The 27,173-nt window shown below is 42.4% G+C and overlaps 1 protein-coding gene across 1 annotated transcript; it reads right to left on the bottom strand.

Annotated features, from left to right (window-relative positions):
- Positions 1–32: 32 nt before the first annotated feature.
- Positions 33–26,909, bottom strand: aass (aminoadipate-semialdehyde synthase). Its single transcript, XM_068723192.1, has 24 exons — positions 26,821–26,909; positions 24,965–25,204; positions 24,167–24,343; positions 23,704–23,788; positions 23,235–23,302; positions 22,976–23,122; positions 22,800–22,878; positions 19,922–20,049; positions 19,083–19,228; positions 18,717–18,839; positions 17,435–17,546; positions 16,779–16,838; positions 16,432–16,499; positions 12,263–12,384; positions 11,845–11,974; positions 9,377–9,487; positions 9,018–9,126; positions 8,391–8,531; positions 8,120–8,287; positions 7,070–7,165; positions 5,763–5,878; positions 4,722–4,810; positions 2,688–2,864; positions 33–2,588 (listed from the first exon to the last, which is right to left on the bottom strand). The coding sequence occupies exons 2-24, from the start codon at positions 25,187–25,189 to the stop codon at positions 2,470–2,472; spliced, it is 2,796 nt and encodes a 931-aa protein (XP_068579293.1). The 5' UTR covers positions 25,190–25,204; positions 26,821–26,909; the 3' UTR covers positions 33–2,469.
- Between the last annotated feature and the right edge of the window lie 264 nt (positions 26,910–27,173).

The raw sequence follows: 27,173 nt of genomic DNA on the forward strand, positions 1-27,173 counted from the left end.
GTATGTAAGTCATAAAAGAAGAAGAAAGAATGTAACAGAATTAGTTTTATTCATGTAACTTTCTTTACATTTTTAGATAGCAAAATGAATGAAGAAGGATGAAAATGTTCTATCAAAACAAGCTTTTACAAACAAATGAGTGGCATACATGTCAACAAACATTAAGGACAAAAAAATTGTTTCACCAGGCGGAAAATAAAACCAATACTTTGATCACTAACATGTTAGCGTTGCTCTCTTATGCCCACAAAATGTGTAGTTTCATCTGAATTTATAAGTGTTTGTGTCATTCAGATCCAAACCTATAAATCTATAAAACAACATGCTGATGTATACATATAAACTACATAAAAGTATACATATATAAATGTATTACTTTTAAAAATATATCTCAGGTACTTATAAAATATCTCTCTCTGGGTATTTGTTTAAAGCATTTAACAAACCGTTTACAAGGTGACCATATCCCCCCCACAAAAGATAAAATAAATATTGCTCAGGTGGAAGACAATAAATACTACAGTCTGGGAAACTTCAGGTTCCACAAATACAGAATTCTCCCTTTAAAACAACTCAAATCAAACTTATCTTGATGGCCGATGGCCGCTGTTTCTGATCATGTTTCAGCTACAGAATCTGGATCATGAGTTAATGAATAATTTCTTTCTCTAAAATTTTAAGAACTTTCTAAATAATGTTCAGATTGGAATCATCCAGGTCAGTGGCCTACATGATGTAAAACAAGATAGGTTTGCATTCAATTATAATTTTTTTTATATATTTTGGAATCTACTCAGTAAACTTGGTTAGCTTTCCATAGAAATATGATAAATTTAGCCCACAAGATAAACTCTATAATATTAAAGAGACCAGACAAGCTAACGTTAGCTTCACAGACTGACAAGACAAACTAACGTTAGCTTCACAGACTGACAAGACAAACTAACGTTAGCTTCACAGACTGACAAGACAAGTTAACGTTAGCTTCACAGACTGACAAGACAAACTAACGTTAGCTTCACAGACTGACAAGACAAGCTAACGTTAGCTTCACAGACTGACAAGACAAACTAACGTTAGCTTCACAGACTGACAAGACAAGCTAACGTTAGCTTCACAGACTGACAAGACAAGCTAACGTTAGCTTCACAGACTGACAAGACAAACTAACGTTAGCTTCACAGACTGACAAGACAAGCTAACGTTAGCTTCACAGACTGACAAGACAAACTAACGTTAGCTTCACAGACTGACAAGACAAACTAACGTTAGCTTCACAGACTGACAAGACAAACTAACGTTAGCTTCACAGACTGACAAGACAAACTAACGTTAGCTTCACAGACTGACAAGACAAACTAACGTTAGCTTCACAGACTGACAAGACAAGTTAACGTTAGCTTCACAGACTGACAAGACAAACTAACGTTAGCTTCACAGACTGACAAGACAAGTTAACGTTAGCTTCACAGACTGACAAGACCTAGCTGAAATTAGCATTAGACTGTGTGGTAATCATATTGCATACATGTTGTGTAAGTCCCGCCCCCCAAAGAAAACCGTTATGACCAACAAAATAAAACTATTAACTCATGATCCTGTTTCAACCAGCTGAAAATAATCATTCCCAGCTGCTCTTAGCTTCATTAGTGTTCATTTTGAACAAACCAGTGGACGGCTTCATGATATAATATCCTGAGAATGGGAGCTGTTAACAGTACTCTATGGTTTTGATGTTGGACTGGTTTATTTCCATCACGGCTTTGAAGAAAGCCAGTTTGTAACTAAAGTGATGGTTTTTTGTTGACGGTCAGTGCAGTATTGAGCCGGTTTGTATTGTATTTACAATTAATGCAGAAATCAGAACTTGCGATCAGCAAATGGTTTTTATGTTGGATGTCAGAATTTACTATCAAGTCTCCAGGAAGAGTTTCTACAGTAGTTTGACCTGATTAATGAGACAATGTTTGTGCTTTCTAAAACTCCTAAACTAGCGTTGGACCAGTCAAGCTTTTACACATCTTCACAGAAGAACCTTTCTCACACAGTAGACAAACCCCAAATGTTAATATTAAACTCTGACACAGTAGACAAACCCCAAATGTTAATATTAAACTCTGACACAGTAGACAGAATGTTAATATTAAACTGCAGATTAATGAATATGATCTGAACTGCTGCGTTTTACAGCTTCTGAACTTAAACTTACAAACAGCTTAAAAACATCCAAAAATTATTCTAACATTTAATTTCAACACAATAATATATTGCTTCTGGGGATTGAAACATTTGACCTTTTTGGCTTTTTTCCCTGCTTTCAACCTTTCGACCGATCCAGTTTGGATAAAGTTGGTGAAGAGGCAGCTGATTGCATGTGTTTTATTTTTATTTTTTTATAGATGTTCTCGGGGGTTTGTTGAATATTAACCATAGTGATTACTGATCTGCTCTCTCTGGAGGCTCGGCCTTTTACTCCTGCAGGGTGCTCTTGGACATGAAGTGAAGTCCTTCCTCCTTCAGGCAGGCCAGCGCCGGCCCGTAGATGTCCTTCGTCATCGGAACCACGAGTCCCTTTGTAATGATTTCACCTGCAGAAAGAAATAAAATGCATGCACAACGTTTTTATTTTATTTAATTTTTACTTAATTCCTGAGGCAGAAACAATCTTCCTGACGGACGTCACTTACCATCGAGGACCATGCGGGCAGCAATGGCTGCTGGGTAACCCACAGTCTTGGCCATGGCGGAGAAGCCGCTGGGGTCTCCGTACACCGCCAGGCTGATGTGTTTGGTCTCCAGCTCGCCGGTCGGGTGGCGAAGCCCAATATCGTTCCTCATGATGATCATGTCTCGCTCAGACTTATCTAACCAAGGAAAAAAAAAAACATTAGTAGTTAATGTACTGGTTTACAATAATAATAACAATTAAAGCTGCAAGCAGCATTGATCGGGTCCTCGCAGCTTCACGCACGTCGAGGGTACTGGCAGGAGTCTGGTTGACGTGGCCATGCATTTCTGTGACCATCATACACTGCGTGCACGAGTTAGATATTTCCTGCGTCGACCAGCAGTTTGCACATATTTAGATCAGAGAAGTCTTTTTCTCATGGTGTACCCACAAACCCTTTTAATAAGTTCAGTGTTTCGGCCGCTGTAATTATAGAATCCTGCTTACGTCCGTGGTTGCCAGTAGGTGGCGGTATGACTGAGTTAATATTGGCATGCAGAAGTCCTAAAATCTATGCAATCTAAACTATGCACCATTTCCTCTAAAATCTCATCTGAAATTAGACAAATTGTCTCAAGAACGTGATTTGAAGTTAGCTCATGAAGGAGATTTTGAAGGGCTTTAATTTTGAAATGCTACATCAGAATGTCCTGGTTCTGTCTGAGTGACACGTTGAGGTGGTCTGCTATTAACCTGTCATGAAATGATTTCGTAACTATGCACCATTTCCCATAATATCTCATCTGAATATGGACAAATTGTCTCACGAACATGATTTGATGTTAGTTAATGAAGGAGATTTTGAAGGGCTTTCATTTTCAAATGCTACATCAGAATGTCCTGGTTCTGTCTGAGTGACACCGTAACCTGTCATGAAATGATTTCGTAACTATACACCATTTCCTCTAAAACTTTTCTCTAAGACTTTTCTGACAACATTTGAGAGGGATCTGATTAATCTGTGAGGAGCAGGATGTCAAAGTGCAACATTTACAACTTCCAGTTGCAACTAGGTGGCGCTATAACTATGATTCTAAATTGTCATAAATGTGTTCCGAGTCAGGATGTTATGACATATGAGAGATTTGGATCAGATTAAACAATGTACAGCCGAATTACAACAACTTCCTTTTTCATGGCGAATGGTGTTCTTTTTGCCGCCACACCACGGATACATAGTTCGATAACTTTTTGATCTTTGAGTATCTTTTAAATGCCAAGGTCTCAAGAGCATACTGACAAATCTGAAGTCAATCGGGTCAAATCTCTGAGAGGAGTTCATTAAAGTAGGACGCCTTGAAATGGTCCAAAAACATCAGAAAATTCAAAATGGCCGACTTCCTGTTTGGTTTAGTGAAAAATTGCTAGAGGATTTTTTTGTACGTCCCATCACGTTCCACATACCTACCAAATTTCATACAGCTAAGTGAAACCCAATGCTGGGGCTACTCTGTAGGGGGCACCCCAATTATACTGCAATTTTCGCAAATTCTGGCTTGCGTGCCAAAATTCCCAGTATCCCAAGCACCTCCTTTTTGCGACGAAACGCGCGATAATAATAAACATTACAATAACAATAGGTCCTTTAATAAACAAAAAAACGATAGCAAATTAAATAGATGAAATAAATAAAAAAATTATAAATAAATTCAAATTTTAATATAAATTAAAATAAAAGAAATTGTAAAAAAAAATAAACTGAATAATAAAATAAAGCAGTAACAGTAAAAACACGACATCACATAAAAGCCAGTCTGTCGGTCTTAAGAAGTGATTCATCTCCTCAGGCAGGTCGTTCCAAAGCCGAGGGGTCCTAATGGCAAAACCAGGGTCACCTTTAGTTTGGAGCCTCAACTTTGGAGCAGCCAGAAGGGCTCCATCTGAGGATCTAGAGCTGGATCATAAGGGGTCAACATTTCTGCTCTATATTTTGGGGGCCAGACCCATACGTGCTTTAAAAGTGATCGGTAAAAATAATAAAAATGTGCCTCACCGAAGGACAATTTAGCTTCCAGGTGTTTAGCCAGAGCAGCCAGAACGCTGTCGGCGTGAACCACCGACTCGTCGCTCAGCATCCCAAACCTAAACACACAGAGACAAAAAAAAAAAATGACTTTTTCCTCACAATAGAATAACCTTCACAAAGCCTTTTCAAAGGGTTTAAAAAGAAAGAATTACTCTGCTTTAACACCCCGGCGGCATTGGGAGCAGCAGCCCACACATCCTTGGCTAAGTCTAAAGAGATGAGCAGTTGCTTTTTGTCGCTGCTTTGCTGGTGAATTGAATAAATGAACAACAAGTCATTCAATTTGAGCCTCGAGCTTCGTTTGGCTTTTTACTCTTTACTCTTTTTTTTTTTTTTTTTTTTTTTTTAACTGCACGGATTGGAATGTTTCCAACGGTTCACTTTTACCGTCGGAGGAATTCACGTCTCAATGCCGCCCGAGGCCCCTCATTCCGCCCTCGGCGGCAGAACAATGGCGGCACGGGGGCCTTGGTCTGAAGAGACCTTTTTGGAAAAAAGTTGGTTTAAGCTGAAGAGCGTGCGCGCTACACCACTTCAAAAAAAAAAAAAGGAGAGGGAAGTGGAAAAGTGTGTAGCCTCGGCCTTGTTCTCAGCCCGCCATCATTCCACAGCACCAACGCTAACTTTGAAGAGCAACAGGCGTCGGCAATCTGCCGCCGAAGAAGCACGGACAAGATGGACATCCAAAGAACCGCAACTGTTTCCTCTCAGTTGAGCAAATTATGAATTACTAATTTGAATCTACCGTCCACCACAAGATGGTATCAGGTACTTTTCAGAATATTTCTCACTGTTGAAGCTGGTTCGTCCACCAGACAACCTGAAAACATCAAACCTCTTTAACCTCTTGACTCTCCAGATGTTCCCAGATGTTCCCAGGTGTTCCGTGACTTCCCAGGAGATTTCATCGATGGTAGAGAAGCTTAACATTTAGCTCAAGTACAGAGGTTCAGAGAGGAACTGTTTTTCTTCCCAATGCTCAGTCCTAAATAGTGTTTTCAGTCTCACCATCTCAGGGTGTCCATCACAAAGTCGTCCTTTCCGATGCGTTCGAATACGGCTTCTTCAAAGGCGTCGTGGGAAACGGAAGAGGACAATCCCATCAGCTTACAGAGGAGCGCTTTCTGTAGTGAGGAGAGGACATATCAGGTTCTCGTTGTACTGGAGCTCCTCCATACAGATCACTTTTAAAACACGGTCATGTATAAAATGTCTCCTAAAGCTCCTAGGTGGGTCTCCTAGCTCCTAGACTGTCTCCTAGAGCTCCTCTAAAGCTCCAAGACATTTATATTTAAAGATCCCCTTTAGTTCCTAGACTGTCTCCTGGACTGTCTCCTTAAGATCCTCTTTAGCTCATTGACTGTCTCCTAGTTCCTAGACTGTCTCCTTAAGATTATCTTTAACTCCTAGCCTGTCTCCTTAAGATCCCCTTTAGCTCCTAAACTGTCTCCTAGCTCCTGGACTGTCTCCTTAAGATCCTCTTTAACCCCTAGATTGTCTCCTAACTCCTAGACTGTCTCCTTAAGAACCATTTTATCTCCTAAACTGTCTCCTAGCTCCTACAATGTCTCCTAAAGACCCTATTTAGCTCATTGACTGTCTTCTAGTTCCTAGCCTGTCTCCTTAAGATCCCCTTTAGCTCCTAAACTGTCTCCTAGCTCCTGGACTGTCTCCTTAAGATCCTCTTTAGCTCCTACACTGTCTCCTAGCTCCTACAATGTCTCCTTAAGACCCTCTTTAGCTCCCAGAAAGTCTCCTAAAGATCTCCTTCAGCTCCTATACTGTTTCATAAAGCTCCTCTTAGCTACTAGTCTGCCTCCTAGCTCCTCTTTAGCCCCTACACTGGGTCTTATCATCATCTCCTTAACTGTCTCCTACTCTTCTCTTTATACATGGAGATTAGACACTTTTAAAAATGGCTTAACGAGGCAAAACATTTTTTTTTCTATGTACCTTTGCATCTCGTTTCCAGATAAAAAAGATATTCATGAGTGTGTTCAGAAACACAAGTGGAGGGATTTAAAATAGCAAATCATGCTTTGATTGATGAACATGCAGCTCTGTGTTTCTCTTTCATCTCAAAGGGATCAAAGACGACAAACATCATTCTGCTGTAAACTCTCATCAGTGTCGGAGAGCCTTGGCTCACTGCAGCCTTGACGTTGACAAGCAGCTATTGACAGTAATAGACTCTTCAGCAAACCCACTTCCACAGACGCTTCAAGTGGAAGAGCTGCGAAACAGTTCTCTGAACCTTAATGATAGACCTTAAGCACACTCTGAACACAGAATGGATCCTCAGCGGAGGTTCTTACCCAGGAAACGGGGCATGCAGTAGGCTTCAGGATGGGACAGGGCTCGCTGTCGATCAGACCCAGTTTGACAAACCCACTCATGGCCTTTGTGAAGCCCTTTGGGACAAGCCAAGATTCAACATGAACACATTTACAGAGACACAAAATACTTCCACTTTAGTTACTTTTTAGATGACGGTTTTTCATCTCCTTCATGTCCAGTGAAAACCACGTACCTCCAGATGTGTTGATGATGAATGTTTGTGATAAACTGAAGGATGAAGTGTTCCTTTATGTGTTGAATGTTTGTGATAAACTGAAGGATGAAGTGTTTTCTTTATGTGTTGATGTTGAATGTTTGTGATAAACTGAAAGATGAAGTGTTCCTTTATGTGTTGATGTTGAATGTTTGTGATAAACTGAAGGATGAAGTGTTTTCTTTATGTGTTGATGTTGAATGTTTGTGATAAACTGAAAGATGAAGTGTTTTCTTTATGTGTTGATGTTGAATGTTTGTGATAAACTGAAGGATGAAGTGTTCCTTTATGTGTTGATGTTGAATGTTTGTGATAAACTGAAGGATGAAGTGTTCCTTTATGTGTTGACGTTGAATGTTTTTGATAAACTGAAGGATGAAGTGTTCCTTTATGTGTTGAATGTTTTTGATAAACTGAAGGATGAAGTGTTCTACTTCTTCAGATAAATAAACTCTTTAAAAAGCCTCTTGGATCAGATGCATCGTCACAAAGCTGAAAACAGCTGTTTGTTCTTTTTAGAGATACAAGGTTCTCACAGGACAGAGACGCATTGATGTAGATTAAACTACAGGATATGAAGGAGTTAAAATACAACATTCACATTAATACAGCAGGAATATTAATCCAGAAACACAAGATAAAAAAGTGAAACACTGACAGGGAACATTTTACTGCACATCAATACTTTAATATACATCTATATTATAAATCAACATTTTAATACACATCCAAATCAACTTGGAGAAAAGCAGACCATGGTACCATCTGTGTGTGTGTGTGTGTGTGTGTGTGTGTGTGTGTGTGTGTGTCGTACCTTGAAGCGCAGTGTTCCTCTGATCAGTGTGTGTGCCGTCTGGATGCCGTAAAACTCGGCGTACTTGGTGCTGTCGCGGTTCGGAAATCCCTCCAGGTTGAAACCAGGAAAGAAATCCTTCGGCGTGCTGGAATCCATCAGAGCGCCGCCAGCCGGGATGCTCACCACCTGAACGACACACACAGATTCATTTTCACTACTTCATTTAAAAGCGCCGGAAAAGCTTTACAGAACAACTATATTGTTGTCTGGTCCCTTGAGGCCTCCGTACCCGGTTGTCTTGGAGGAAGATGGCGGGGCTGATGGTGTTGAGGAGGACGCCGTACGGACTCCAGCTGAACTTGTAGCGAAGAGGATTGTCGGAACATTCAGGAGCAGGAAGACCGCCGCAGAACGAGCTGTAGGACTCCACCTGAAACACCGTCAGTTAACAACTTCATTGTTTTTAAACGTCACCGGTTTTAAATCCATTTTAAACAGTGAATGTTTGGTGATTTACTTAAAATGGTAACGTTTTTAAAATGATGCTGGAACAGATTATGGTCAAAACATTAATTGTCCTCTTTTTTTTTTTTCTACAGTGGTTTAATGGCACCTGACTGAAGAATAAGCACCACCAGCTGTTCATCATCTCAATAAACCAACTGATAATATCTGGAAAGGTGCTTTAATGGCCATTTTCTTTTTCCAATTTTGTGGAAATTCGGTAAAAATTGGCGCCACAATTTGATGGAAACTTTTTTTTTTTGTGGTTTGATTGAACTTTTTCATTAATCAGAGTACTCTCACACTCTCACACACACACACACACACACACACACACGTACACACACACACACACGTACACACACACACACACGTACACACACACACACACACACACAGAGAGCTGACTCACGGTGCAGCCGTCGGCTTTGGCCTTATCGATACACTCCATGGCCAGCATGTGATCGATACCCGGGTCCAGTCCCATCTCGTTCACTATGGTGATGCCGGCCTCCTCCGCACTGACACACACACACACACACACACACACACACACACACACACTTAGTGAGTCTTGATTAAAGGCACAGTAAAATAAAATTGTGACCTGCAGAGGAAAACTTAGCTTTAAGCCAATTCTGGCACATCAAAGAGTAACATTTATGTTAATTTAACATTTAATATTCCTTGTATATTTAAAGATCTCATCTACACATTGTTTCTGTCTGATTACATTCAACTACATTGTAATAAGTTGTTAAAGCACATCACCTGCTCTGCAGCTCCTTCATGGCGGGACTCAGGTAGCTGGCCGTCACCATGTTGACCTTCCTCTTGATGCAGTGTTTGGCGATGACCGGGTGGAGAGTGTACGGCAGCATGCTGAGGAGCAGAGGGAGGAGGACGGGTCAGGACAGATAGATTCTTTGGTTTCCTATTGGTAAAAGTTGTGGATGGTAGCATCCGTCTCTAGAAGGGCTTTATTTATTTTTTGTACCACCTCGATTCAAGCAAGCCGAGCCGATGTTAGAAGAGGTAGAGTTAAAACACTGAAGACCACTGATTGGTCAGAGAGAATCCTGCACAAGCCCGTCATTTTCAAATAGTCAAGCTAATGTCAGAAGAGTCTGCTATATTATTTTTATTCACTTGACCCAGATCAAGGAAGATGTCTACCCGCAAAACAAGCCGTACATTATGTACAGCACGCTACGTACAGCACGCTACCTACAGCACGCTACGTACAGCACGCTATGTACAGTACGCTACGTACAGCACGCTATGTACAGTACGCTACGTACAGCACGCTATGTACAGTACGCTACGTACAGCACGCTATGTACAGTACGTACAGCACGCTACGTACAGCACGCTATGTACAGTACGCTACGTACAGTACGCTATGTACAGTACGTACAGCACGCTATGTACAGCACGCTACGTACAGCACGCTATGTACAGTACGCTACGTACAGCACGCTATGTACAGTACGTACAGCACGCTATGTACAGCACGCTACGTACAGCACGCTATGTACAGTACGTACAGCACGCTATGTACAGCACGCTACGTACAGCACGCTATGTACAGTACGTACAGCACGCTATGTACAGTACGTACAGCACGCTATGTACAGCACGCTACGTACAGCACGCTATGTACAGTACGTACAGCACGCTATGTACAGCACGCTACGTACAGCACGCTATGTACAGTACACTACGTACAGCACGCTATGTACAGTACGCTACGTACAGCACGCTATGTACAGTACGTACAGCACGCTACGTACAGCACGCTACGTACAGCACGCTACGTACAGTACGCTACGTACAGTACGTACAGCACGCTACGTACAGCACGCTACGTACAGCATGCTACGTACAGTACGTACAGCACGCTATGTACAGCACGCTATGTACAGCACGCTATGTACAGCACGCTACGTACAGTACGTACAGCACGCTACGTACAGCACGCTACGTACAGTATGTACAGCACGCTATGTACAGTACGCTACGTACAGCATGCTACGTATAGCACGCTACGTACAGCACGCTACGTGCAGCACGTACAGCACGCTATGTACAGCATGCTACGTATAGCACGCTACGTACAGCACGCTACGTACAGCACGCTATGTACAGCATGCTACGTACAGCACGCTACGTACAGCACGCTACGTACAGCACGCTACGTACAGCACGCTACGTACAGCATGCTACGTACAGTACGTACAGCACGCTACGTACAGCACGCTACGTACAGTGCGTACAGCACGCTACGTACAGCACGCTACGTACAGCACGCTACGTACAGCATGCTACGTACAGTACGTACAGCACGCTACGTACAGCACGCTACGTACAGCATGCTACGTACAGTACGTACAGCACGCTACGTACAGCACGCTACGTACAGTGCGTACAGCACGCTACGTACAGCACGCTACGTACAGCACGCTACCTACAGCACGTTACGTACAGCACGCTACGTACAGTGCGTACAGCACGCTACGTACAGCACGCTACCTACAGCACGCTACCTACAGCACGCTACGTACAGCACGCTACGTACAGTACGTACAGCACGCTACGTACAGCACGCTACGTACAGCACGCTACGTACAGTGCGTACAGCACGCTACCTACAGCACGCTACGTACAGCACGCTACGTACAGTACGCTACGTACAGCACGCTACGTACAGCACGCTACGTACAGTGCGTACAGCACGCTACGTACAGCACGCTACGTACAGTACGTACAGCACGCTACGTACAGCACGCTACGTACAGTGCGTACAGCACGCTACCTACAGCACGCTACGTACAGCACGCTACGTACAGTACGCTACGTACAGCACGCTACGTACAGTGCGTACAGCACGCTACCTACAGCACGCTACGTACAGTACGCTACGTACAGCACGCTACGTACAGCACGCTACGTACAGTGCGTACAGCACGCTACCTACAGCACGCTACGTACAGCATGCTACGTACAGCACGCTACGTACAGTGCGTACAGCACGCTACCTACAGCACGCTACGTACAGCATGCTACGTACAGTACGTACAGCACGCTACGTACTATGTACAGTATGCTAGGTACAGTATGTACAGTAAACTACGCTACGTACAGTACCCCGGACATTATGAACAGTATGCCATACATTATACCATACACTATGTACACAACGCCATGTGTGTGTGACATGGCTGCGGCCCATGCTGTACCTGATGACCAAGTCATGGTCTTTGACCAGAGAGTCCAGGTGTCCTTCCTGGCTGCCGACGTCCAGCATGATGGGGATGGTGTTGGGATATTTGGCCGCCAGCTCCTCCGCCTGCTTCAGCAGCACCGACGCTGAGAGAAGGAAACGCAGTCGGTGGAAAGTCAACTTATTCTGGGATTAACGACACAATATATTTATATATGTAATAAACGATGAGACTGGTATTTATTTAAGTGCTTCTCGCAGCTCTGTGAGGCCTTAGTGTTCAATACAGAACAGACATTTCAACGATCATGTGACTGAAGTTTCACATGAGCCACAGTTAGAGATACAAAACGGACCTTTGAACTCACTCTATGTTGTTACATATTTAAAGTCGTCACTCGTCAGTCCTCTCGCAGTCTTTCAGTCACACTCACCCACAGTGACCTGGGTCTTCTCATCGCGGGTCAAATACTCGACGATGGGTCCGGAGACGTATCCTGAGCCCAGCAGCAGAACGCGCTTCATCCCGTCCTTCTTCATGATCTGAGCCTTCTCTCTGAAGAACATGAGACGACACAGACTTAGGACACGCGCCGTGAAAACTTTAAATCAATAACTATGTTTTCATCCAACAAGCCGTTAAACTTTAAGCTACAAAACTTGGATAAACAACACGAGTCTTCAAAACCATGGAAGCACCACAAAGAAAATCATGATTTTAATTGAATGAATGATAATAAAATTAAATATTTCTTCAACTTTTGTTTACAACACTGAGGAGATGTTATCAACACGTGGTCCTTAATGATTGGACGGTAACTAGTCACCCACATGTGTTGAAATAAATAAAGCATCCACTCAACTTTTAACTGCTGTATTCATTTTAAACAATTTAAACTTTCCCGTGACATTTCTCTAAAAGTAAAACTTTGGACTAGAAAGAAATGTTTAATTTGAGTGAAGTTACTTCATGGATAAAAATGGTGTCCTGCATATTACCTCAGTCGAAAAAAAAAATTATATATATATACATATACGTGTGTATATGTATATATATATATATATATATATACATATACGTGTGTATATGTATATATATATATATATATATATAAATAAATAAAAGCTGGTACAGTAAAGAATACCTAACAAACAATTGAGTTGAACTACTAAGGAAATGAAGAAATTGGTTTGGTCCACTGGTTTTGTACAAATATTATCAAAACACAATTTTAATTGCATAATTTATCAAAAATCACTTTTGTTAAAAAACTTTTTCTTTTAAAATTGTTTAAATATTGTATTCCTTTAGTTCATTTTAATATTTTTTTAATTTCCTCAACGCTTTAGAAGTTCCTTGAAAGAATCAGTGATGTAACAGGTTTTATCAACATTAAATATTAAGATTTTTTTTATCAAAAATGTACCGTAATAACAGTTCATATTTAATTAAAAGTCAACAATAAAAATAAAGTACAAATAATGACATTTGATTGTATTAATATACATTTTAAGATACTGGAATTTAATTATTTTGTCTAATATTTAGCAAATTAGTAACCTTAAAATAATTCTAAAATATGAATCATTATAATAATAAAAATTGGGTTTCTTCAATTAAATGTTAAAATTATTGTTACTGTTTTTTTGGGGTTTTTTTACATTTTTTCTCATGAACAAGCCAAACTTTATAAATACATATTTAATGTTTTCTGCCCGTATTTCCACTTCTTCAGCTCCAGTGTTTCGGTTTAAAGCCTCTGTTGAAGTCAGAGCACACAACCACGGTGGGAATGAAAGCCGAGCGAATCCACCGCAGCTCTCAGGCCTCTTAATTAAACCGAGAGGCCTTCTTACAAACAACGTCATTCAGGTTTTTTGATTCTGCATGCTGGATTATCTCCACCCCAGAACAACAATAACACCATAATGGAGGCATCACCCACGAGTGACCTGTGGCATTAATATCCCACCACCAACCGCCTCAACAACCCCCCCCCACCTCAACAGGAGTCAGACCCCTGGACTCGTTAGCTTTGGTCTAATTGGACGCGACACCGCAGACATGCACGGGTCGCAGCGTGGACTGGCTTGAGGTCTGACCGGCAGTCCGCCCCGGCGCCGAGCCTCGTCCTCTTAATTAAAAAGAAAAAAGAAAAGAGAGACGGTCCCTCAGGAGGACTTCTCCCTCCGTTTACATATCTTAAAGGAGCCAAACTCAATCAAAAGGATTAAGATTTGGTGGCATGGCTTGTCTGGAAAAAAAATGATACTTAAGATCAATTAGGAAGAAAACTCATCAAGTCTTAGAGGTGGCCTAAATATGAGCCGAACTCTTCTTTGTGCTTTGAGTCTCAAGAACCTGAATGTTAATAATCTCAAGAAACAAACACTATTATTAAGGGTTATCAGATTATATATGACGAGCTCATTAAAATGTTTTGTTTTTTAAACAGCGACATTGACTGAAGCTGCAGATAAGCAGCGAGGTAAAAAGATGCTAAATGTGTCATCAATTGAGAAATTAAGCAAAGCAGATTAAAAAAAGGAACAGAATGCCGATGACGATTTCAAGTAAACAACAAACATGCGGATGAATCATTTGTTTTCTGTCTTATAAAAAGTCAGAAGAGAAAATCATGTCTGTGTGTGTCCGGTACAGAGTGAGGACCAGGACAACTTTAGCCTAGCTTAGCACAAACACTGGAAACAGAGGGGGGATCTGCTAGCATAGCTCCATCAAAAGTAAAGACAAGAAATTAGTGGCACCAACAACAATAATAGGTTAATTAATTTGTTTTCTAATTGATTTCCTAACCCTAAAAAAGAAAAGTGCTAGCTCGGGTTGCTAATGAGTCAGAACATTTGCTATCTAGAAAGCTAACGAAGCTAAAGAAACAACAGCATGTAGCCATGCTAGCGGCTCTGCGAGGTTGTGTTTAAAGTACGTTAGGTACATGCTAACATGCTAACAATGACTATGCTAATAAGGCGGTGGTTAACAGGTAATTTTCACTATCTTAGTATAGCATCATAGCATGCTAACATTTGCGACTTATGACTGAGCACAAAGTGGAGCTGAGGCTGATGTCATTAGTTCTGCAGGTATTGGTCTAATTAAAAGGTGGACGTTTGCTCTCTTTTACTTGAGAGAAGCTAGCCAGTTTCCACCCACTTCCAGTCTTTGTGCTAAGCTAAGCTAAAAACATTAGCTTAGCTTTTGCATGCTTAAACGCTGATGCGATAAGATTAGGGGGATGACGTTTTCTGTTGTTGTATGAAGTGAGAAGAAAAGATGTTTCTACCGCTCCGTACCCCTCAGGGGTCCAGCGTCTTGACGTTGGCTAGCCACACAGCGGCTTATTAGCACGCTAGCCATGCAAGGTGTTAATGCAGAGGCCGGATGGCAGAGCAGACACCAGAGGGCAGTACTGTGCAGGAACAACCACAAGGTGAGGGAAAGAGGGGGAAAACAGGAGGCTACAAAGCACAACTTAGCTTCCAGAAAGCTGCTATTAAAGGTTTAAACACTACAGTTTAGAAAGTTAGCACAGGTGAGCTACATTAGAACACGAGAAACAAGATTTTGCACATTTTATCCATAGATTGGTTGCATTAACAGGCGCGTGCCAAAGTAGTGTTTTTACATTGTTTTTAAAGAATAATTGAAAAAAATACAGAAAGATCCACAAACACAATAATTAACGTTCCACAAAAACATGAATTTAAAAACATAACACACCAAATACAGCACTTTAAAAAAAAGGGAAAATTTGCCACATTTTATGTGGATGTCCAATTAGTGTCGACGGCTAAAAAAAAAAAAAATGCAGTCAGTTTGAAGCAATAAACCACTGTGGTTCGTCCTGCACACAGCGCCGTCATGCGACAGCGAGGTGGATGCGAGGAGGAGCTACAGGCCGCTTCATTGGGCGCCGCGCTGGAGATCTGGGGCGCTCCACTTTTTGTTACTTAAGGCCCACGTCTGATTGGTTAAACAATTTCCGAGGACCGCCTTCCTAAATAAATGAGAACAAAAAAAACAAAAACACATATAACATGATTAATAAAAATAAACAAAATGTAAATATGTGTTACGCCTCCGTCAGCTGTAATGACCGAAGTAAATATTCAGCTTTCAATATTACCCAAATGTTACCATTTAGCAGTGCCGTCGCGGTCCACTAGATGGCGCTCGGAAGGCCCACCGGTGGGCCCACGGACCGGTGGTTGAGCACAGCACTGCTCTAGACGCTGCTCAAAACACAGAACTACCGTGTTCCCTTTGCTCGTATTGACAAATTGCAAATTGAAAAAAAAGTCCTGCACACAGCGCCGTCATGCGACAGCGAGGTGGATGCGAGGAGGAGCTACAGGCTCGTATTGACAAATTGCGGAAACATCGTCCCGAAAAGACGAGAGCGGAGGACACACTTTACGGTGTTTTTTACGCGGATTCTGGTTCTGGTATTACCTGGGGCACCAAAGCAGGTAGAGGTCAGCTGTCTGGGTCAACAGAACTTCAACCGACTACGTTTACCATCAGCACCGACTGGACCTCCAGGTAAAACGGATAAAGCTCACGGCGAGAAACGAGGCTTACCTTCTTTCTCGAAGTTTTTCGATGTATTCGAACTTCGGGGTGAGGACTCCGTTCGAGGTGATCACAGCCTTCAGGAAATAAGTTCATGAAGATGTTAGGTAACAGGAGGTACGGGGACTGTATTTAAAGTGACAGTACACCTCAAAAAATATCCACAAGGAATCAACCGCTGTGGGTCAAATGTGTTTGTTTTGTTTCTTTAAAAACCCTCTGAAGAACACGATCCGTTTGACATCGTGAGACAAATTTTGCTGAGTCATGAATTGATCTCACATGAAAGAGATTTAAGAAAGCAGCAGATCTAAACCACACAGAGACACACTTCACTCCAGCTAAACACCACTCACGTCTCTGACTTGAGGGCTGAAGTCCTCTTCGTCCAGCGGTCTGGTGGCGTCTGAAGGCAGCTGATGACGAAACAAAACTATATTTAAAAGTCTCTCTCTCTCTCTCTCTCTCTCTCTCTCTCTCTCTCTCTCTGAGAAGATCAACAAAGAGCTGAACAATGAAAGAGCTGATTGTGAACAAGGTCTCACAGCCTAAGTACAACTAAAGGACAAGTTTTGTTTCGTTTTGTTTTTATTTATTTACATGAACAATATGCAGGATTCATTGAGAATCGGTGCAACAATGAAGTAAAATGTGTGTCTGGAGATGAACTAATATTCAACGCTCCTTTAAAAACACTGTGAAGAGAAACGAACTTGAGTGTGGTTTTGGTTTGTTTTGTTTTGATGCCATGACAAGGTTTCTTGTTTGTTCATGTTGTTTTTAAGAAATAAAGGTTTTCTAAAAAATCAAAAACAATTCTCTGTCTGTCTGTCTGTCTGTCTGTCTGTCTGTCTGTCTGTCTGTCTGTCTGTCTGTCTGTCTGTCTGTCTGTCTCTCTCTCTCTCTCTCTCTCTCTCTCTCTCTCTCTCTCTCTCTCTCTCTCTCTCTCTCTCTCTCTCTCTCTCTCTCTCTCTCTCTCTCTCTCTCTCTCTCTCTCTCTCTCTCGTCTCACCATCTCCCAGAGGTAGGGGAAGAGTCGGTCTCCGAAGTACTCCGTGGCTCCGATGGGGAGCTGAGCGGGGAGGTTGTCGATGGAGCACATGAGGATCCCGTTTCCCTCCACGCTGCCGGGACCAGAAGCATCAACGTCACTCATGTTCACACATAACTAACATTAATATTAAGAGTTTAGACTTCAGACTATACGCAGGGAATGAAACAGATCACCACAGCACCCAAACCTGACCGCTAATAAAACAAGAGGAAATCAAGATGATAAAGACATTATATATGTTTACCATATTATATATTCAGCTGGTCTTCAAGGCTCCTGGTCATTTATTTTGTTGCCATCGTCCCAAAAATCCTCTCAACGTCATTCAACCATCAAAAATACTAAATGTTGTACTTTTACTTTGTTATATACATTTATAGTGGTTTTTTTCTTCATAAAAACACACAATTCAAATGATAAGGAAATTAAATATTGTAGTTTTATAGATTTATAACAAATCTTGTTTAGTAGTTTTAACGATGTATTATTAGAGGTAGTGTAAACAGCTCATAATTCATCTCTAACATCTATTTTATATTCATGTGAAAACATCAAGTTTATCACCAAAACTACATTTTACAGATTACATGTGAACACATCACGATAACGTTATAATTTAGGAGGAGGAGGAGAGAGGAGGAAAGAGAAGAAGAAAGGAAGCGAGGAGGAAATGGAGTAGGAGGAGGAAAGAGGAGAAGGAAGCAAGGAGGAAGAAAAGGAAGGAAAGAAGCGAGGAGGAGGAGGGAGGAGGAAAGAGGAGGAGAAGGAAGCAAGGAGGAGGAAAAGAAAGAAAGGAAGGAAGCGAGGAGGAGGAGAAGAAAGGAAGCGAGGAGGAAATGGAGTAGGAGGAGGAAGAGGAGAAGGAAGCAAGGAGGAGGAAAAGAAAGGAAGGAAGGAAGCAAGGAGGAGGAGGGAGGAGGAAAGAGGAGGAGAAGGAGAAGGAAGCAAGGAGGAGGAAAAGAAAGGAAGGAAGGAAGCGAGGAGAAGGAGGGAGGAGGAGAGAGGAGAAAGAAGAGGAGAAGGCAGGAGGAGGAGAGGAAAGAGAGGAGGGAAGTGAGGAGAAGGGCAAAGGAAGGAAAGATGGAAGGAAGGAGGAGGGAAGGGAGGAAGGAAGGGAAAGGAAGGAGGGTAGTGTAAGTGAAGTGAACCTCCGTTGGTTAGCCGTTAGCGGTGCTGCTAACGTTACTATCTCTCCTGCACAGTCTGAATCACACAGGTGCGAGTGCTGCTGCCGCCGTACCTGTCGTGATCTATGTGCTGGTCGGCGTCGTACATGCAGAAGGGCTTATCGATGGTGGTGCACTCGTTCATGAAGTCGATGGAGCCCCCGGTGTCGGCGGATATGTCACAGATGGCCAGCAGTCTGTAGATAGAGAGGAGAGGTCAGAGGTCAGAGGTCCCTCTGTAAACATCACGGAGATACAGACGGGGACCTCTGACCTCTGTGGAGATACAGCAGCTAACACACTGCACTGCTGTACATGCACTACACATACGTGTGTGTGTGTGTGTGTGTGTGTGTGTGTGTGTGTGTGTGTGTGTGTGTGTGTGTGTGTGTGTGTATGAGAGGAGAGGCCAGGACTCGGGGCTGCTCGTCTGCTCTTACTTGTGAGGCAGACCCGGGGACCCCTCGGTGACTGCGGGGGAGGTCTTGGGTCGCATCAGCTTCTGGGCGTCCAGTCGCCTGAGGAGTCGAGGGGTTTGGGGGTCCCAGTAAATACCGTTGATCAGACAGGTTGTGTAGGGCGCCACCTACGGGTGGGAAGACACGACATTAGCAGGCCGTCGCAGAGGTGGAGAGGCGTACGACAGGGACTGATAATAATATAATATCGTTTAAATAATAATTTTTAAGCAAGTACACCTCAAATCTGCTGGTTCAGAGCTCCACCTATGTGACATGTCAGCAGATTTTATTTGTTTATGTAATTTTAAAGTCATTCTTTTGAGTCTTGAGGCGGTTGGACGGACAAAACAAGACATTTGAAGACATCGTTGTGGACTCTGAGTAATAAACAATTTATAGACCACACAATTCAACCAGATGAATCGATGAATGAAATGATTGTAAGTTGTAAAAAAAAGAAAAAGAATGTATATTGTTGGTACATGTTCCTCTGATGTGAAGGATAGTATTAGTATATTATGGATCAGGTAGATTTACTGGTTCATTCTCTGTGATCAAAGTCAACACAGAAGTTGAACCTGATCACAGCTGTGTGACACCAGCTGCTGTTTAGTGCTGATGACTGGAAATAGTCCTCTGAGGGGACAGACAGGAGCAGCTGGTGGTGGTGTAACTGTGGTGGTGGTGTAACTGTGGTAGTGGTGTAACTGTGGTGGTGGTGTAACGGTGGTGGTGTAACTGTGGTGGTGGTGTAACGGTGGTGGTAAACGGTGGTGGTGTAACGGTGGTGGTGGTGTGCTAGAAGCTGGGCGACTCACGCTGGTCCTGAAGTGGGAGGTGTATAGTTCCGGGTGGTCCTCGTACTCCATGGGGTCATAGAAGCCGTCGCTCTTCCTCATCAGGTGGTGATGTCGGCTCAGAACGGTGGCGTACACTTTGGTCATATCTCACAAAGGAAACAACAACATACCGTAAATAAACAGTGTGTATTAAACAACATACTGTAAATAAAGTCTGTATCAAACAACACCATACCGTAAATAAACAGTCCATATTAAACAACAACATACCGTAAATAAACAGTCTGTATTAAACAACAACATACCGTAAATAAAGTCTGTATCAAACAACAACATACCGTAAATAAACAGTCTGTATTAAACAACAACATAACGTAAATAAACAGTCCATATTAAACAACAACATACCGTAAATAAACAGTCTGTATTAAACAACAACATACCGTAAATAAACAGTCTGTATTAAACAACAACATAACGTAAATAAACAGTCTGTATTAAACAACAACATAACGTAAATAAACAGTCTGTATTAAACAACAACATACCGTAAATAAACAGTCTGTATTAAACAACAACATAACGTAAATAAACAGTCTGTATTAAACAACAACATACCGTAAATAAACAGTCTGTATTAAACAACAACATACCGTAAATAAACAATCTGTACTAAACAACAACATACCGTAAATAAACAGTCTGTATTAAACAACTTACCGTAAATAAACAATCTGTATTAAACAATAACATACTGTAAATAAATAGTCTGTATTTAACAACAACATGCGGTGTATTTCTGTATACTTCGTATTTCCTCATTCAATTAAGAACGTTAGTGGAAAAACAAGAATTTCAGGTGAAATCATAGAGAAGAAAAAAACTTGTTGAACTACAAACAGTCTGAGTCAGTTATAATACAACGTACAGTTGTGGTCAAAAGTTTACATACACTTGTAAAGAACATAATGTCATGGCTCTCTTGAGTTTCCAGTTATTTCTACAACTCTGATTTTTCTCTGATAGAGTGATTGGAACAGATACTTCTTTGTCACAAAAAACATTCATGAAGTTTGGTTCTTTCATGACTTTATTATGGGTTAACAGAAAAAGTGATCAAATCTGCTGGGTCAAAAATATACATACAGCAACATGAATTAGCAATTTTGGTGACTTAGAAAGTTGTGTCAATGAAATGAGCTTCATAGCATGGCCTCTTAACTTCTTGTGAGTGATTATGAGTGACTACAGCCGGTGACTTCTCTGAGGCCATTTAAATAGGGCTCATTGGATACAAACGCCCACAAACGCTACAATGGGAAAGTCAAAGGAGCTCAGCATGGATCTGAAAAAGCGAATCATTGACTTGAACAAGTCAGGAAAGTCACTTGGAGCCATTTCAAAGCAGCTGCAGGTCCCAAGAGCAACAGTGCAAACAATTGTTTGTAAGTATAAAGTGCATGGCACTGTTTTGTCACTGCCACGATCAGGAAGAAAACGCAAGCTATCACCTGCTGCTGAGAGAAAATTGGTCAGGAGGGTGAAGAGTCAACCGAGAACCACCAAAAAGCAGATCTGCCAAGAATTAGAAGCTGCTGGAACACAGGTGTCAGTGTCCACAGTCAAGCGTGTTTTGCATCTCCATGGACTGAGAGGCTGCCGTGCAAGAAGGAAGCCCTCGCTCCAAAAGCGGCACCTTAAGGCTCGACTGAAGTTTGCTGCTGATCACATGGACAAAGAGAAGACCTTCTGGAGGAAAGTTCTGTGGTCAGACGAAACAAAAATTGAGCTGTTTGGCCACAATGCCCAGCAATATGTTTGGAGGAGAAAAGGTGAGGCCTTTAACCCCAAGAACACCATGCCTACCGTCAAGCACGGTGGTGGTAGTATTATGCTGTGGGGCTGTTTTGCTGCCAATGGAACTGGTGCTTTACAGAGAGTAAATGGGATAATGAAGAAGGAGGATTACCTTCAAATTCTTCAAGATAACCTAAAATCATCAGCCCGAAGGTTGGGTCTTGGGCGCAGTTGGGTGTTCCAACAGGACAATGACCCCAAACACACATCAAAAGTGGTAATGGAATGGCTAAATCAGGCTAGAATTAGGGTTTTAGAATGGCCTTCCCAAAGTCCTGACTTAAATCCCATTGAGAACATGTGGACAATGCTGAAGAAACAAGTCCATGTCAGAAAGCCATCAAGTTTAACTGAACTGCACCAATTCTGTCAAGAGGAGTGGTCAAAGATTCAACGAGAAGCTTGCCAGAAGCTTGTGGATGGCTACCAAAAGCGCCTAATTGAAGTGAAAATGGCCAAGGGACATGTAACCAAATATTAGCACTGCTGTATGTATATTTTTGACCCAGCAGATTTGATCACTTTTTCTGTTAACCCATAATAAAGTCATGAAAGAACCAAACTTCATGAATGTTTTTTGTGACAAAGAAGTATCTGTTCCAATCACTCTATCAGAGAAAAATCAGAGTTGTAGAAATAACTGGAAACTCAAGAGAGCCATGACATTATGTTCTTTACAAGTGTATGTAAACTTTTGACCACAACTGTATATTCACATTCATACCGTGGTATTGGCCGGTATCATTGTCATATATGTTCTTCACGTCACTGAGACGGGGAGTCTAGCATAGCGGCCTTGGAGCCCGGGTGAGGATAGAGGGGGGAGGATAGAGGGGGGAGGACGCAGATAAACAAGTAGGGCCAGATTTGGAATCAGGAGAAGACGAGTGTGGAAGGAGACTGTGGTTAATCAGAATCCCTCTGTTATGACTTGTCCGAGGTACACAGTGTACCTTCTTCACTGTTGCGGTAAATGAACACGAGAGGGTCACGTTGATACAATAACAGCGTTCCAAAAACGAGCACGGGGACGACTTACCTCCCGTTTCAGAGACGTCCTTCAACTCGTGAGGCTCAACGTATTCCACGGGGAGCTCGTTGAGGATGTCCTGGGCTCCCTGCAGGAAGAGGAGAGGAACATAAAAGTCACATTCCCCAAAGAATCCTGTGTGGCATCCAGGTTTTGAAGGTTGGAGGTTTTGAACCCGGCTGTACCTTGGAGACGTTGCCGGTGCCGGTGAAACAAAACGTCACGGGGCCGATGGATTTGGGCATGAGCCCCATGGAGATCACGTACCCACAATCCCTCACTGCCTGGATGGCCTGGTTGACGTTCCGGTAGTTGTGAGCCATGCCGATGTGCTGAGAACGGCAAGAGAGAGAGAGAGGGAGACAGGAAGTGACGGGATGAGAGTCAGCTGTTCTCACATCTGTAGATCTTTTGGATCAAACTTCCTGAAGAGCGATGTCTTACCATGAAGGGAGTGTGGTGGCCGAGAGCGAGGAAGCGAAGCCCCAATCCGTGCAAGATGTTAATCATTCCTACAAAAAACAAGACGAAACACACAAATACAGATTTCACACAATTCATTGATTTGTTGTCACATGACTGTTGGAGTCAGGAGAATCAATCATGGCTTCATAGTTGCGCTGAGGAGCTCAGAATTTTATGTTTTTTACAGAATCTGGTTAAAGTAAACGGTTGATTTGTTGCAAATATTTATACGAGACATGCAGAATGAAATATCACTATTTTATGCTTTGATTTATTTTTCTGACGGAAGAGTTTGTCACTAATGATGTGTTCAAAGACCGTATTTTCCAGCATCTGGCCGTGACAAACGGTGTAGTAGAACGGTCTGTCAGACATGGAGGTACAGAGGTGACAACACCGCGTTCACTTAGACTGACATCGTCTAAAATACGTCCACAGCAGCACGTACCTGCGATTCCGGCCCAGTGACCGAACGCTACGATCCGGAAGCCGTTGGCGTCGACCATCTTCTCGTAGTCGATCAGACGAACTTCCTGAGGAAAACAGAATTCATTCCGTTACAGTGAAAGATAAATACACAGACATGCAGCGACAGGAACAGAAACCTGCTCTTTCCACCATCGTTTGGACGGACGACCGTTTATTTTAACACCAGCATTAATAAGACCAGAAACACGCGATTTCGCCGTCGCCATCTTGGATGACACCCGTCGCCATCTTGGATGACGCCCGTCGCCATCTTGTTTTTTTGCAACCAGTGAACAGGAAGTGACCACATCTGGACTGAGGAGGAGTGACGTAGAGATATACGTCTCTGGTAGAGACCTGTCAATCACTGTGTAGCCCCGCCCCTAAAGCACACCCTGCTTTATGGTCCGTTTGACTCTAAATGGAGCATAATTTCCGCTCACCTTTTTCAGCAGGTCGTCCAGGAGCCCCATGTTGGCCTCCTGGGCCTTGATGGTGTGGGAGAAGAAAGCGTATGTCTTCCTGGGGAGGACCTTCTCCTCCGGCGGCCTCTTCACCCCGAGGATCAGAGACGCCTCGGACAGGTCCTCCTGCAGGACGGCCCCCGCCCTCATGTAGTCCTGACCGAACGGGACAGAAGGAGACGGATGAGCAACACTTTCTACTCGTATGCAGGAGTGTCAGGAAACACACCAAGAACTATTTTAATTAAATAATAGAGACATTTAAATTACAATACCTGTGACTATATGAGATAAATGTGCAAAATTAAGTCAGAAATCCATGATGTGTGTAATGTTCACAATATAAACAAAGGTGTATATATATATGAATAATAAATACTACACCATGAGAATAATATATACATTTATTACTAATAATATTATTACTATAATTATTATTACAAAAATGTAATATCAATAATAATCATATTGTTTTAATAATAACACAAATATAATAATAATCAAAAGTATACTATTACTAATTATAATAAAATAATAATTAAATAATACCAATAATTATTATTAAAAAAGTATAATATCAATAATAATCATATTATTGTTTTTAATAATAATAATAATAATAAGTGGTAATAATATAATGTTCTATGACGCGTAACGAGTAAAGTAAAGCGACGTGTATGCGTTAGATGCGTACCACTACATATACTTCTTATACTACTACCACCACCACCACAGTACAGAAGCCTCCTGGCTGCTCCGCGGTGTTCGGAGCCTCACCTTCTCGTGGATGGCTCTGCGGTTGGACGGTTGGAGCAGCACCTTGACGCCGGCGGTGGTGAGCTCCTTGACGTGTTTGGGGGCCAGCGGCGCCCTCCTCTCCCAGGGGTTGACGTCCTCGCGGCGGATGGCCATGACGGCCCCGTGGTGCTCGTAGCGCCGCTGGCCCGCCGCGAGGCAGCTCCGCGTCGTCCTCCTCCCCTGATGGCCGAGGAGTCTGTACATGATGCCAACCGCCCGCTGCTTCGAGACAAAGACGCGGAGTCACAAACACGCCGGTTCACGACTTACAAGCAATTACACAATACAGCTACTAATGTCTGTTACTACCAGTTTGGACCTGTTCAGACAGAGAACGTGAATGAGTAACTGTTTTTCAATGCCAGTTCACTGTTTACTACGGGAACGTTTAAGCTAAGCTAGAACTGGTTCTGCAGAGAGACGCTCCACGTGTTAAAAGCTGCATTCTCTCTAGTGTCCATCAGGGGGCGACTCCTCTGTATATAGAAGTCTAGTCTAAAATGACTCTACTTCTCTCTTGATTTATTCCCTCAGTAAACATTGTAAACATGAGTTTATGGTCTCAATCTCTAGTTTACAGTCTTCTTCAATACAGCATGATGTTCATTTACTACATTATGCTCCATTTAGAGTCAAACAGACAAGATGGCGACTGCCTTCCCCTTCTCATATACAGTCTATGAGCGTGACTCGTCCCACACACTAAATGTGAGGATATCTGGGCCTCCTATTGTTCCTTACATGGATGCCGGTATGTCGGTTCGCCATTTTGGTCCCGACTGAAGCATCTCAAATATCATACATTCACGGTCCCCAGGGGATGAATCCTATAGACTTATAGAATTTGGTGAAATTGGGTTTTCTTCAGGATGAGGACGTTTTCACTTATCCAGTAAAAGAAAGGACAACGACCCCTGTCTTTACATGACGTTAACAATTGTGTTTTTTTTGTGAAATGTTTCAAAAACAATTGATTGGATTGCCATGAAATGTTGTTTAGACATTTGTGTTCCTCTCAGGATTAATTGTAATAATTGTAATAGTGCAATCACCATGTCAATTTGTCCAATTATTTAGTTTATCATCAAATACCTGCAGAACTAATGAACAATCAGCCTCAGCTGTGTATCTGCTGCTAATTCGCAAACGTTAGCATGCTAATTTGCGTAGTTTACAGTCTTCAACAGGCTTTCCTTCTACTTATTAACGCTTATTTTGTTCTGCACGACTAATTGTGACGTCCACACAGACACTGTAAAGGAACAAGAAGCACGAATGTCTGCAGCAGAGCTACGAGTGTCTGTTTAAGTAGATAAGAGGACGATTTAAAGTACCAAGCATGACCTCTTAATATTAAAGAATACTGTAATACAAGCAACCAATCCACTTCCTGTTTGCACCGGCACACACACATACCCAGCACACGTGAATAACGGTGTAATATTGGTGTTGGCATGGAGACAGTGGCTACATGCTATCAACACCGCCTTTAAGCATCTTGCAAAACCCCTCAGATGCATCTTGCACGTCCTTGAGGGGGTCTCCGGTCCCCAGGTTGGGAACCGCTGAACCCAATGTAAGACTGAAACTTTAAGCTCGTGCAGAACTCACTGGGATACTGAAAACCTGCACACACGTGGTTTACATCTGTGGAAACGTGGAAGTGTGAGTCTGTGTGGCTTTAACCTACACAAACAACCGCGTGGGTCAGCTCGGGGTAACCCCCCGCGGGGGTCTGGTCAACACTGACGTCACTCTCTCGTACTAAACGTAACTTATCGGCGGTCGATAAAACCCGGCTGCACGTGAACGCACCTGAACTCACCTGAACTCACCTTTTTAGTTGCTTTATTTTCTGACCGGTTTCTCTGTTCATGCGGCGACGGACGACACCGGAGAGTCACACAGAGGTGAGGCGAGCAGCAACTTACTACAGAGGTGGGAGGGGGTGGGGTTCACACGCGCGATCGAGTAAACTAATCCGTTTCCGGTCAGATATTTCAAAATAAAACGAAAAACTACGGGGAAAAAAAACTATTTCCAGCCAGTTTCAGAATTCTATCTGTATCTATCTAATATCGTGTTGAGGTACGTTGAGAGTTCTCTATGAAGTATAGTATATGTGTAATATGCGCAACATAACCATCTGCTACATATCTATCTGTATATCCATCTAAGATAGCGCTAA

This window comes from Cebidichthys violaceus, unplaced genomic scaffold (genome assembly GCF_023349555.1).
Source record: "Cebidichthys violaceus isolate CVI_PGR_0920_01 unplaced genomic scaffold, fCebVio1.0.p SCAF_3, whole genome shotgun sequence".
Taxonomy (NCBI): Eukaryota; Metazoa; Chordata; class Actinopteri; order Perciformes; family Stichaeidae; genus Cebidichthys; species Cebidichthys violaceus.

Bases quoted from the DNA above. Each gene is read 5' to 3' on its own strand.
- aass (XM_068723192.1), bottom strand. From the start codon at position 25,189: ATGTACAGACTCCTCGGCCATCAGGGGAGGAGGACGACGCGGAGCTGC. The intron at 18,840-19,082 runs GTAAGAGCAGAC...CTCTATCTACAG, and splicing joins TCCCCGGGTCTGCCTCACAA to ACTGCTGGCCATCTGTGACA. The intron at 9,127-9,376 runs GTGATGTGCTTT...TGTGTGTGTCAG, and splicing joins ATGAAGGAGCTGCAGAGCAG to TGCGGAGGAGGCCGGCATCA.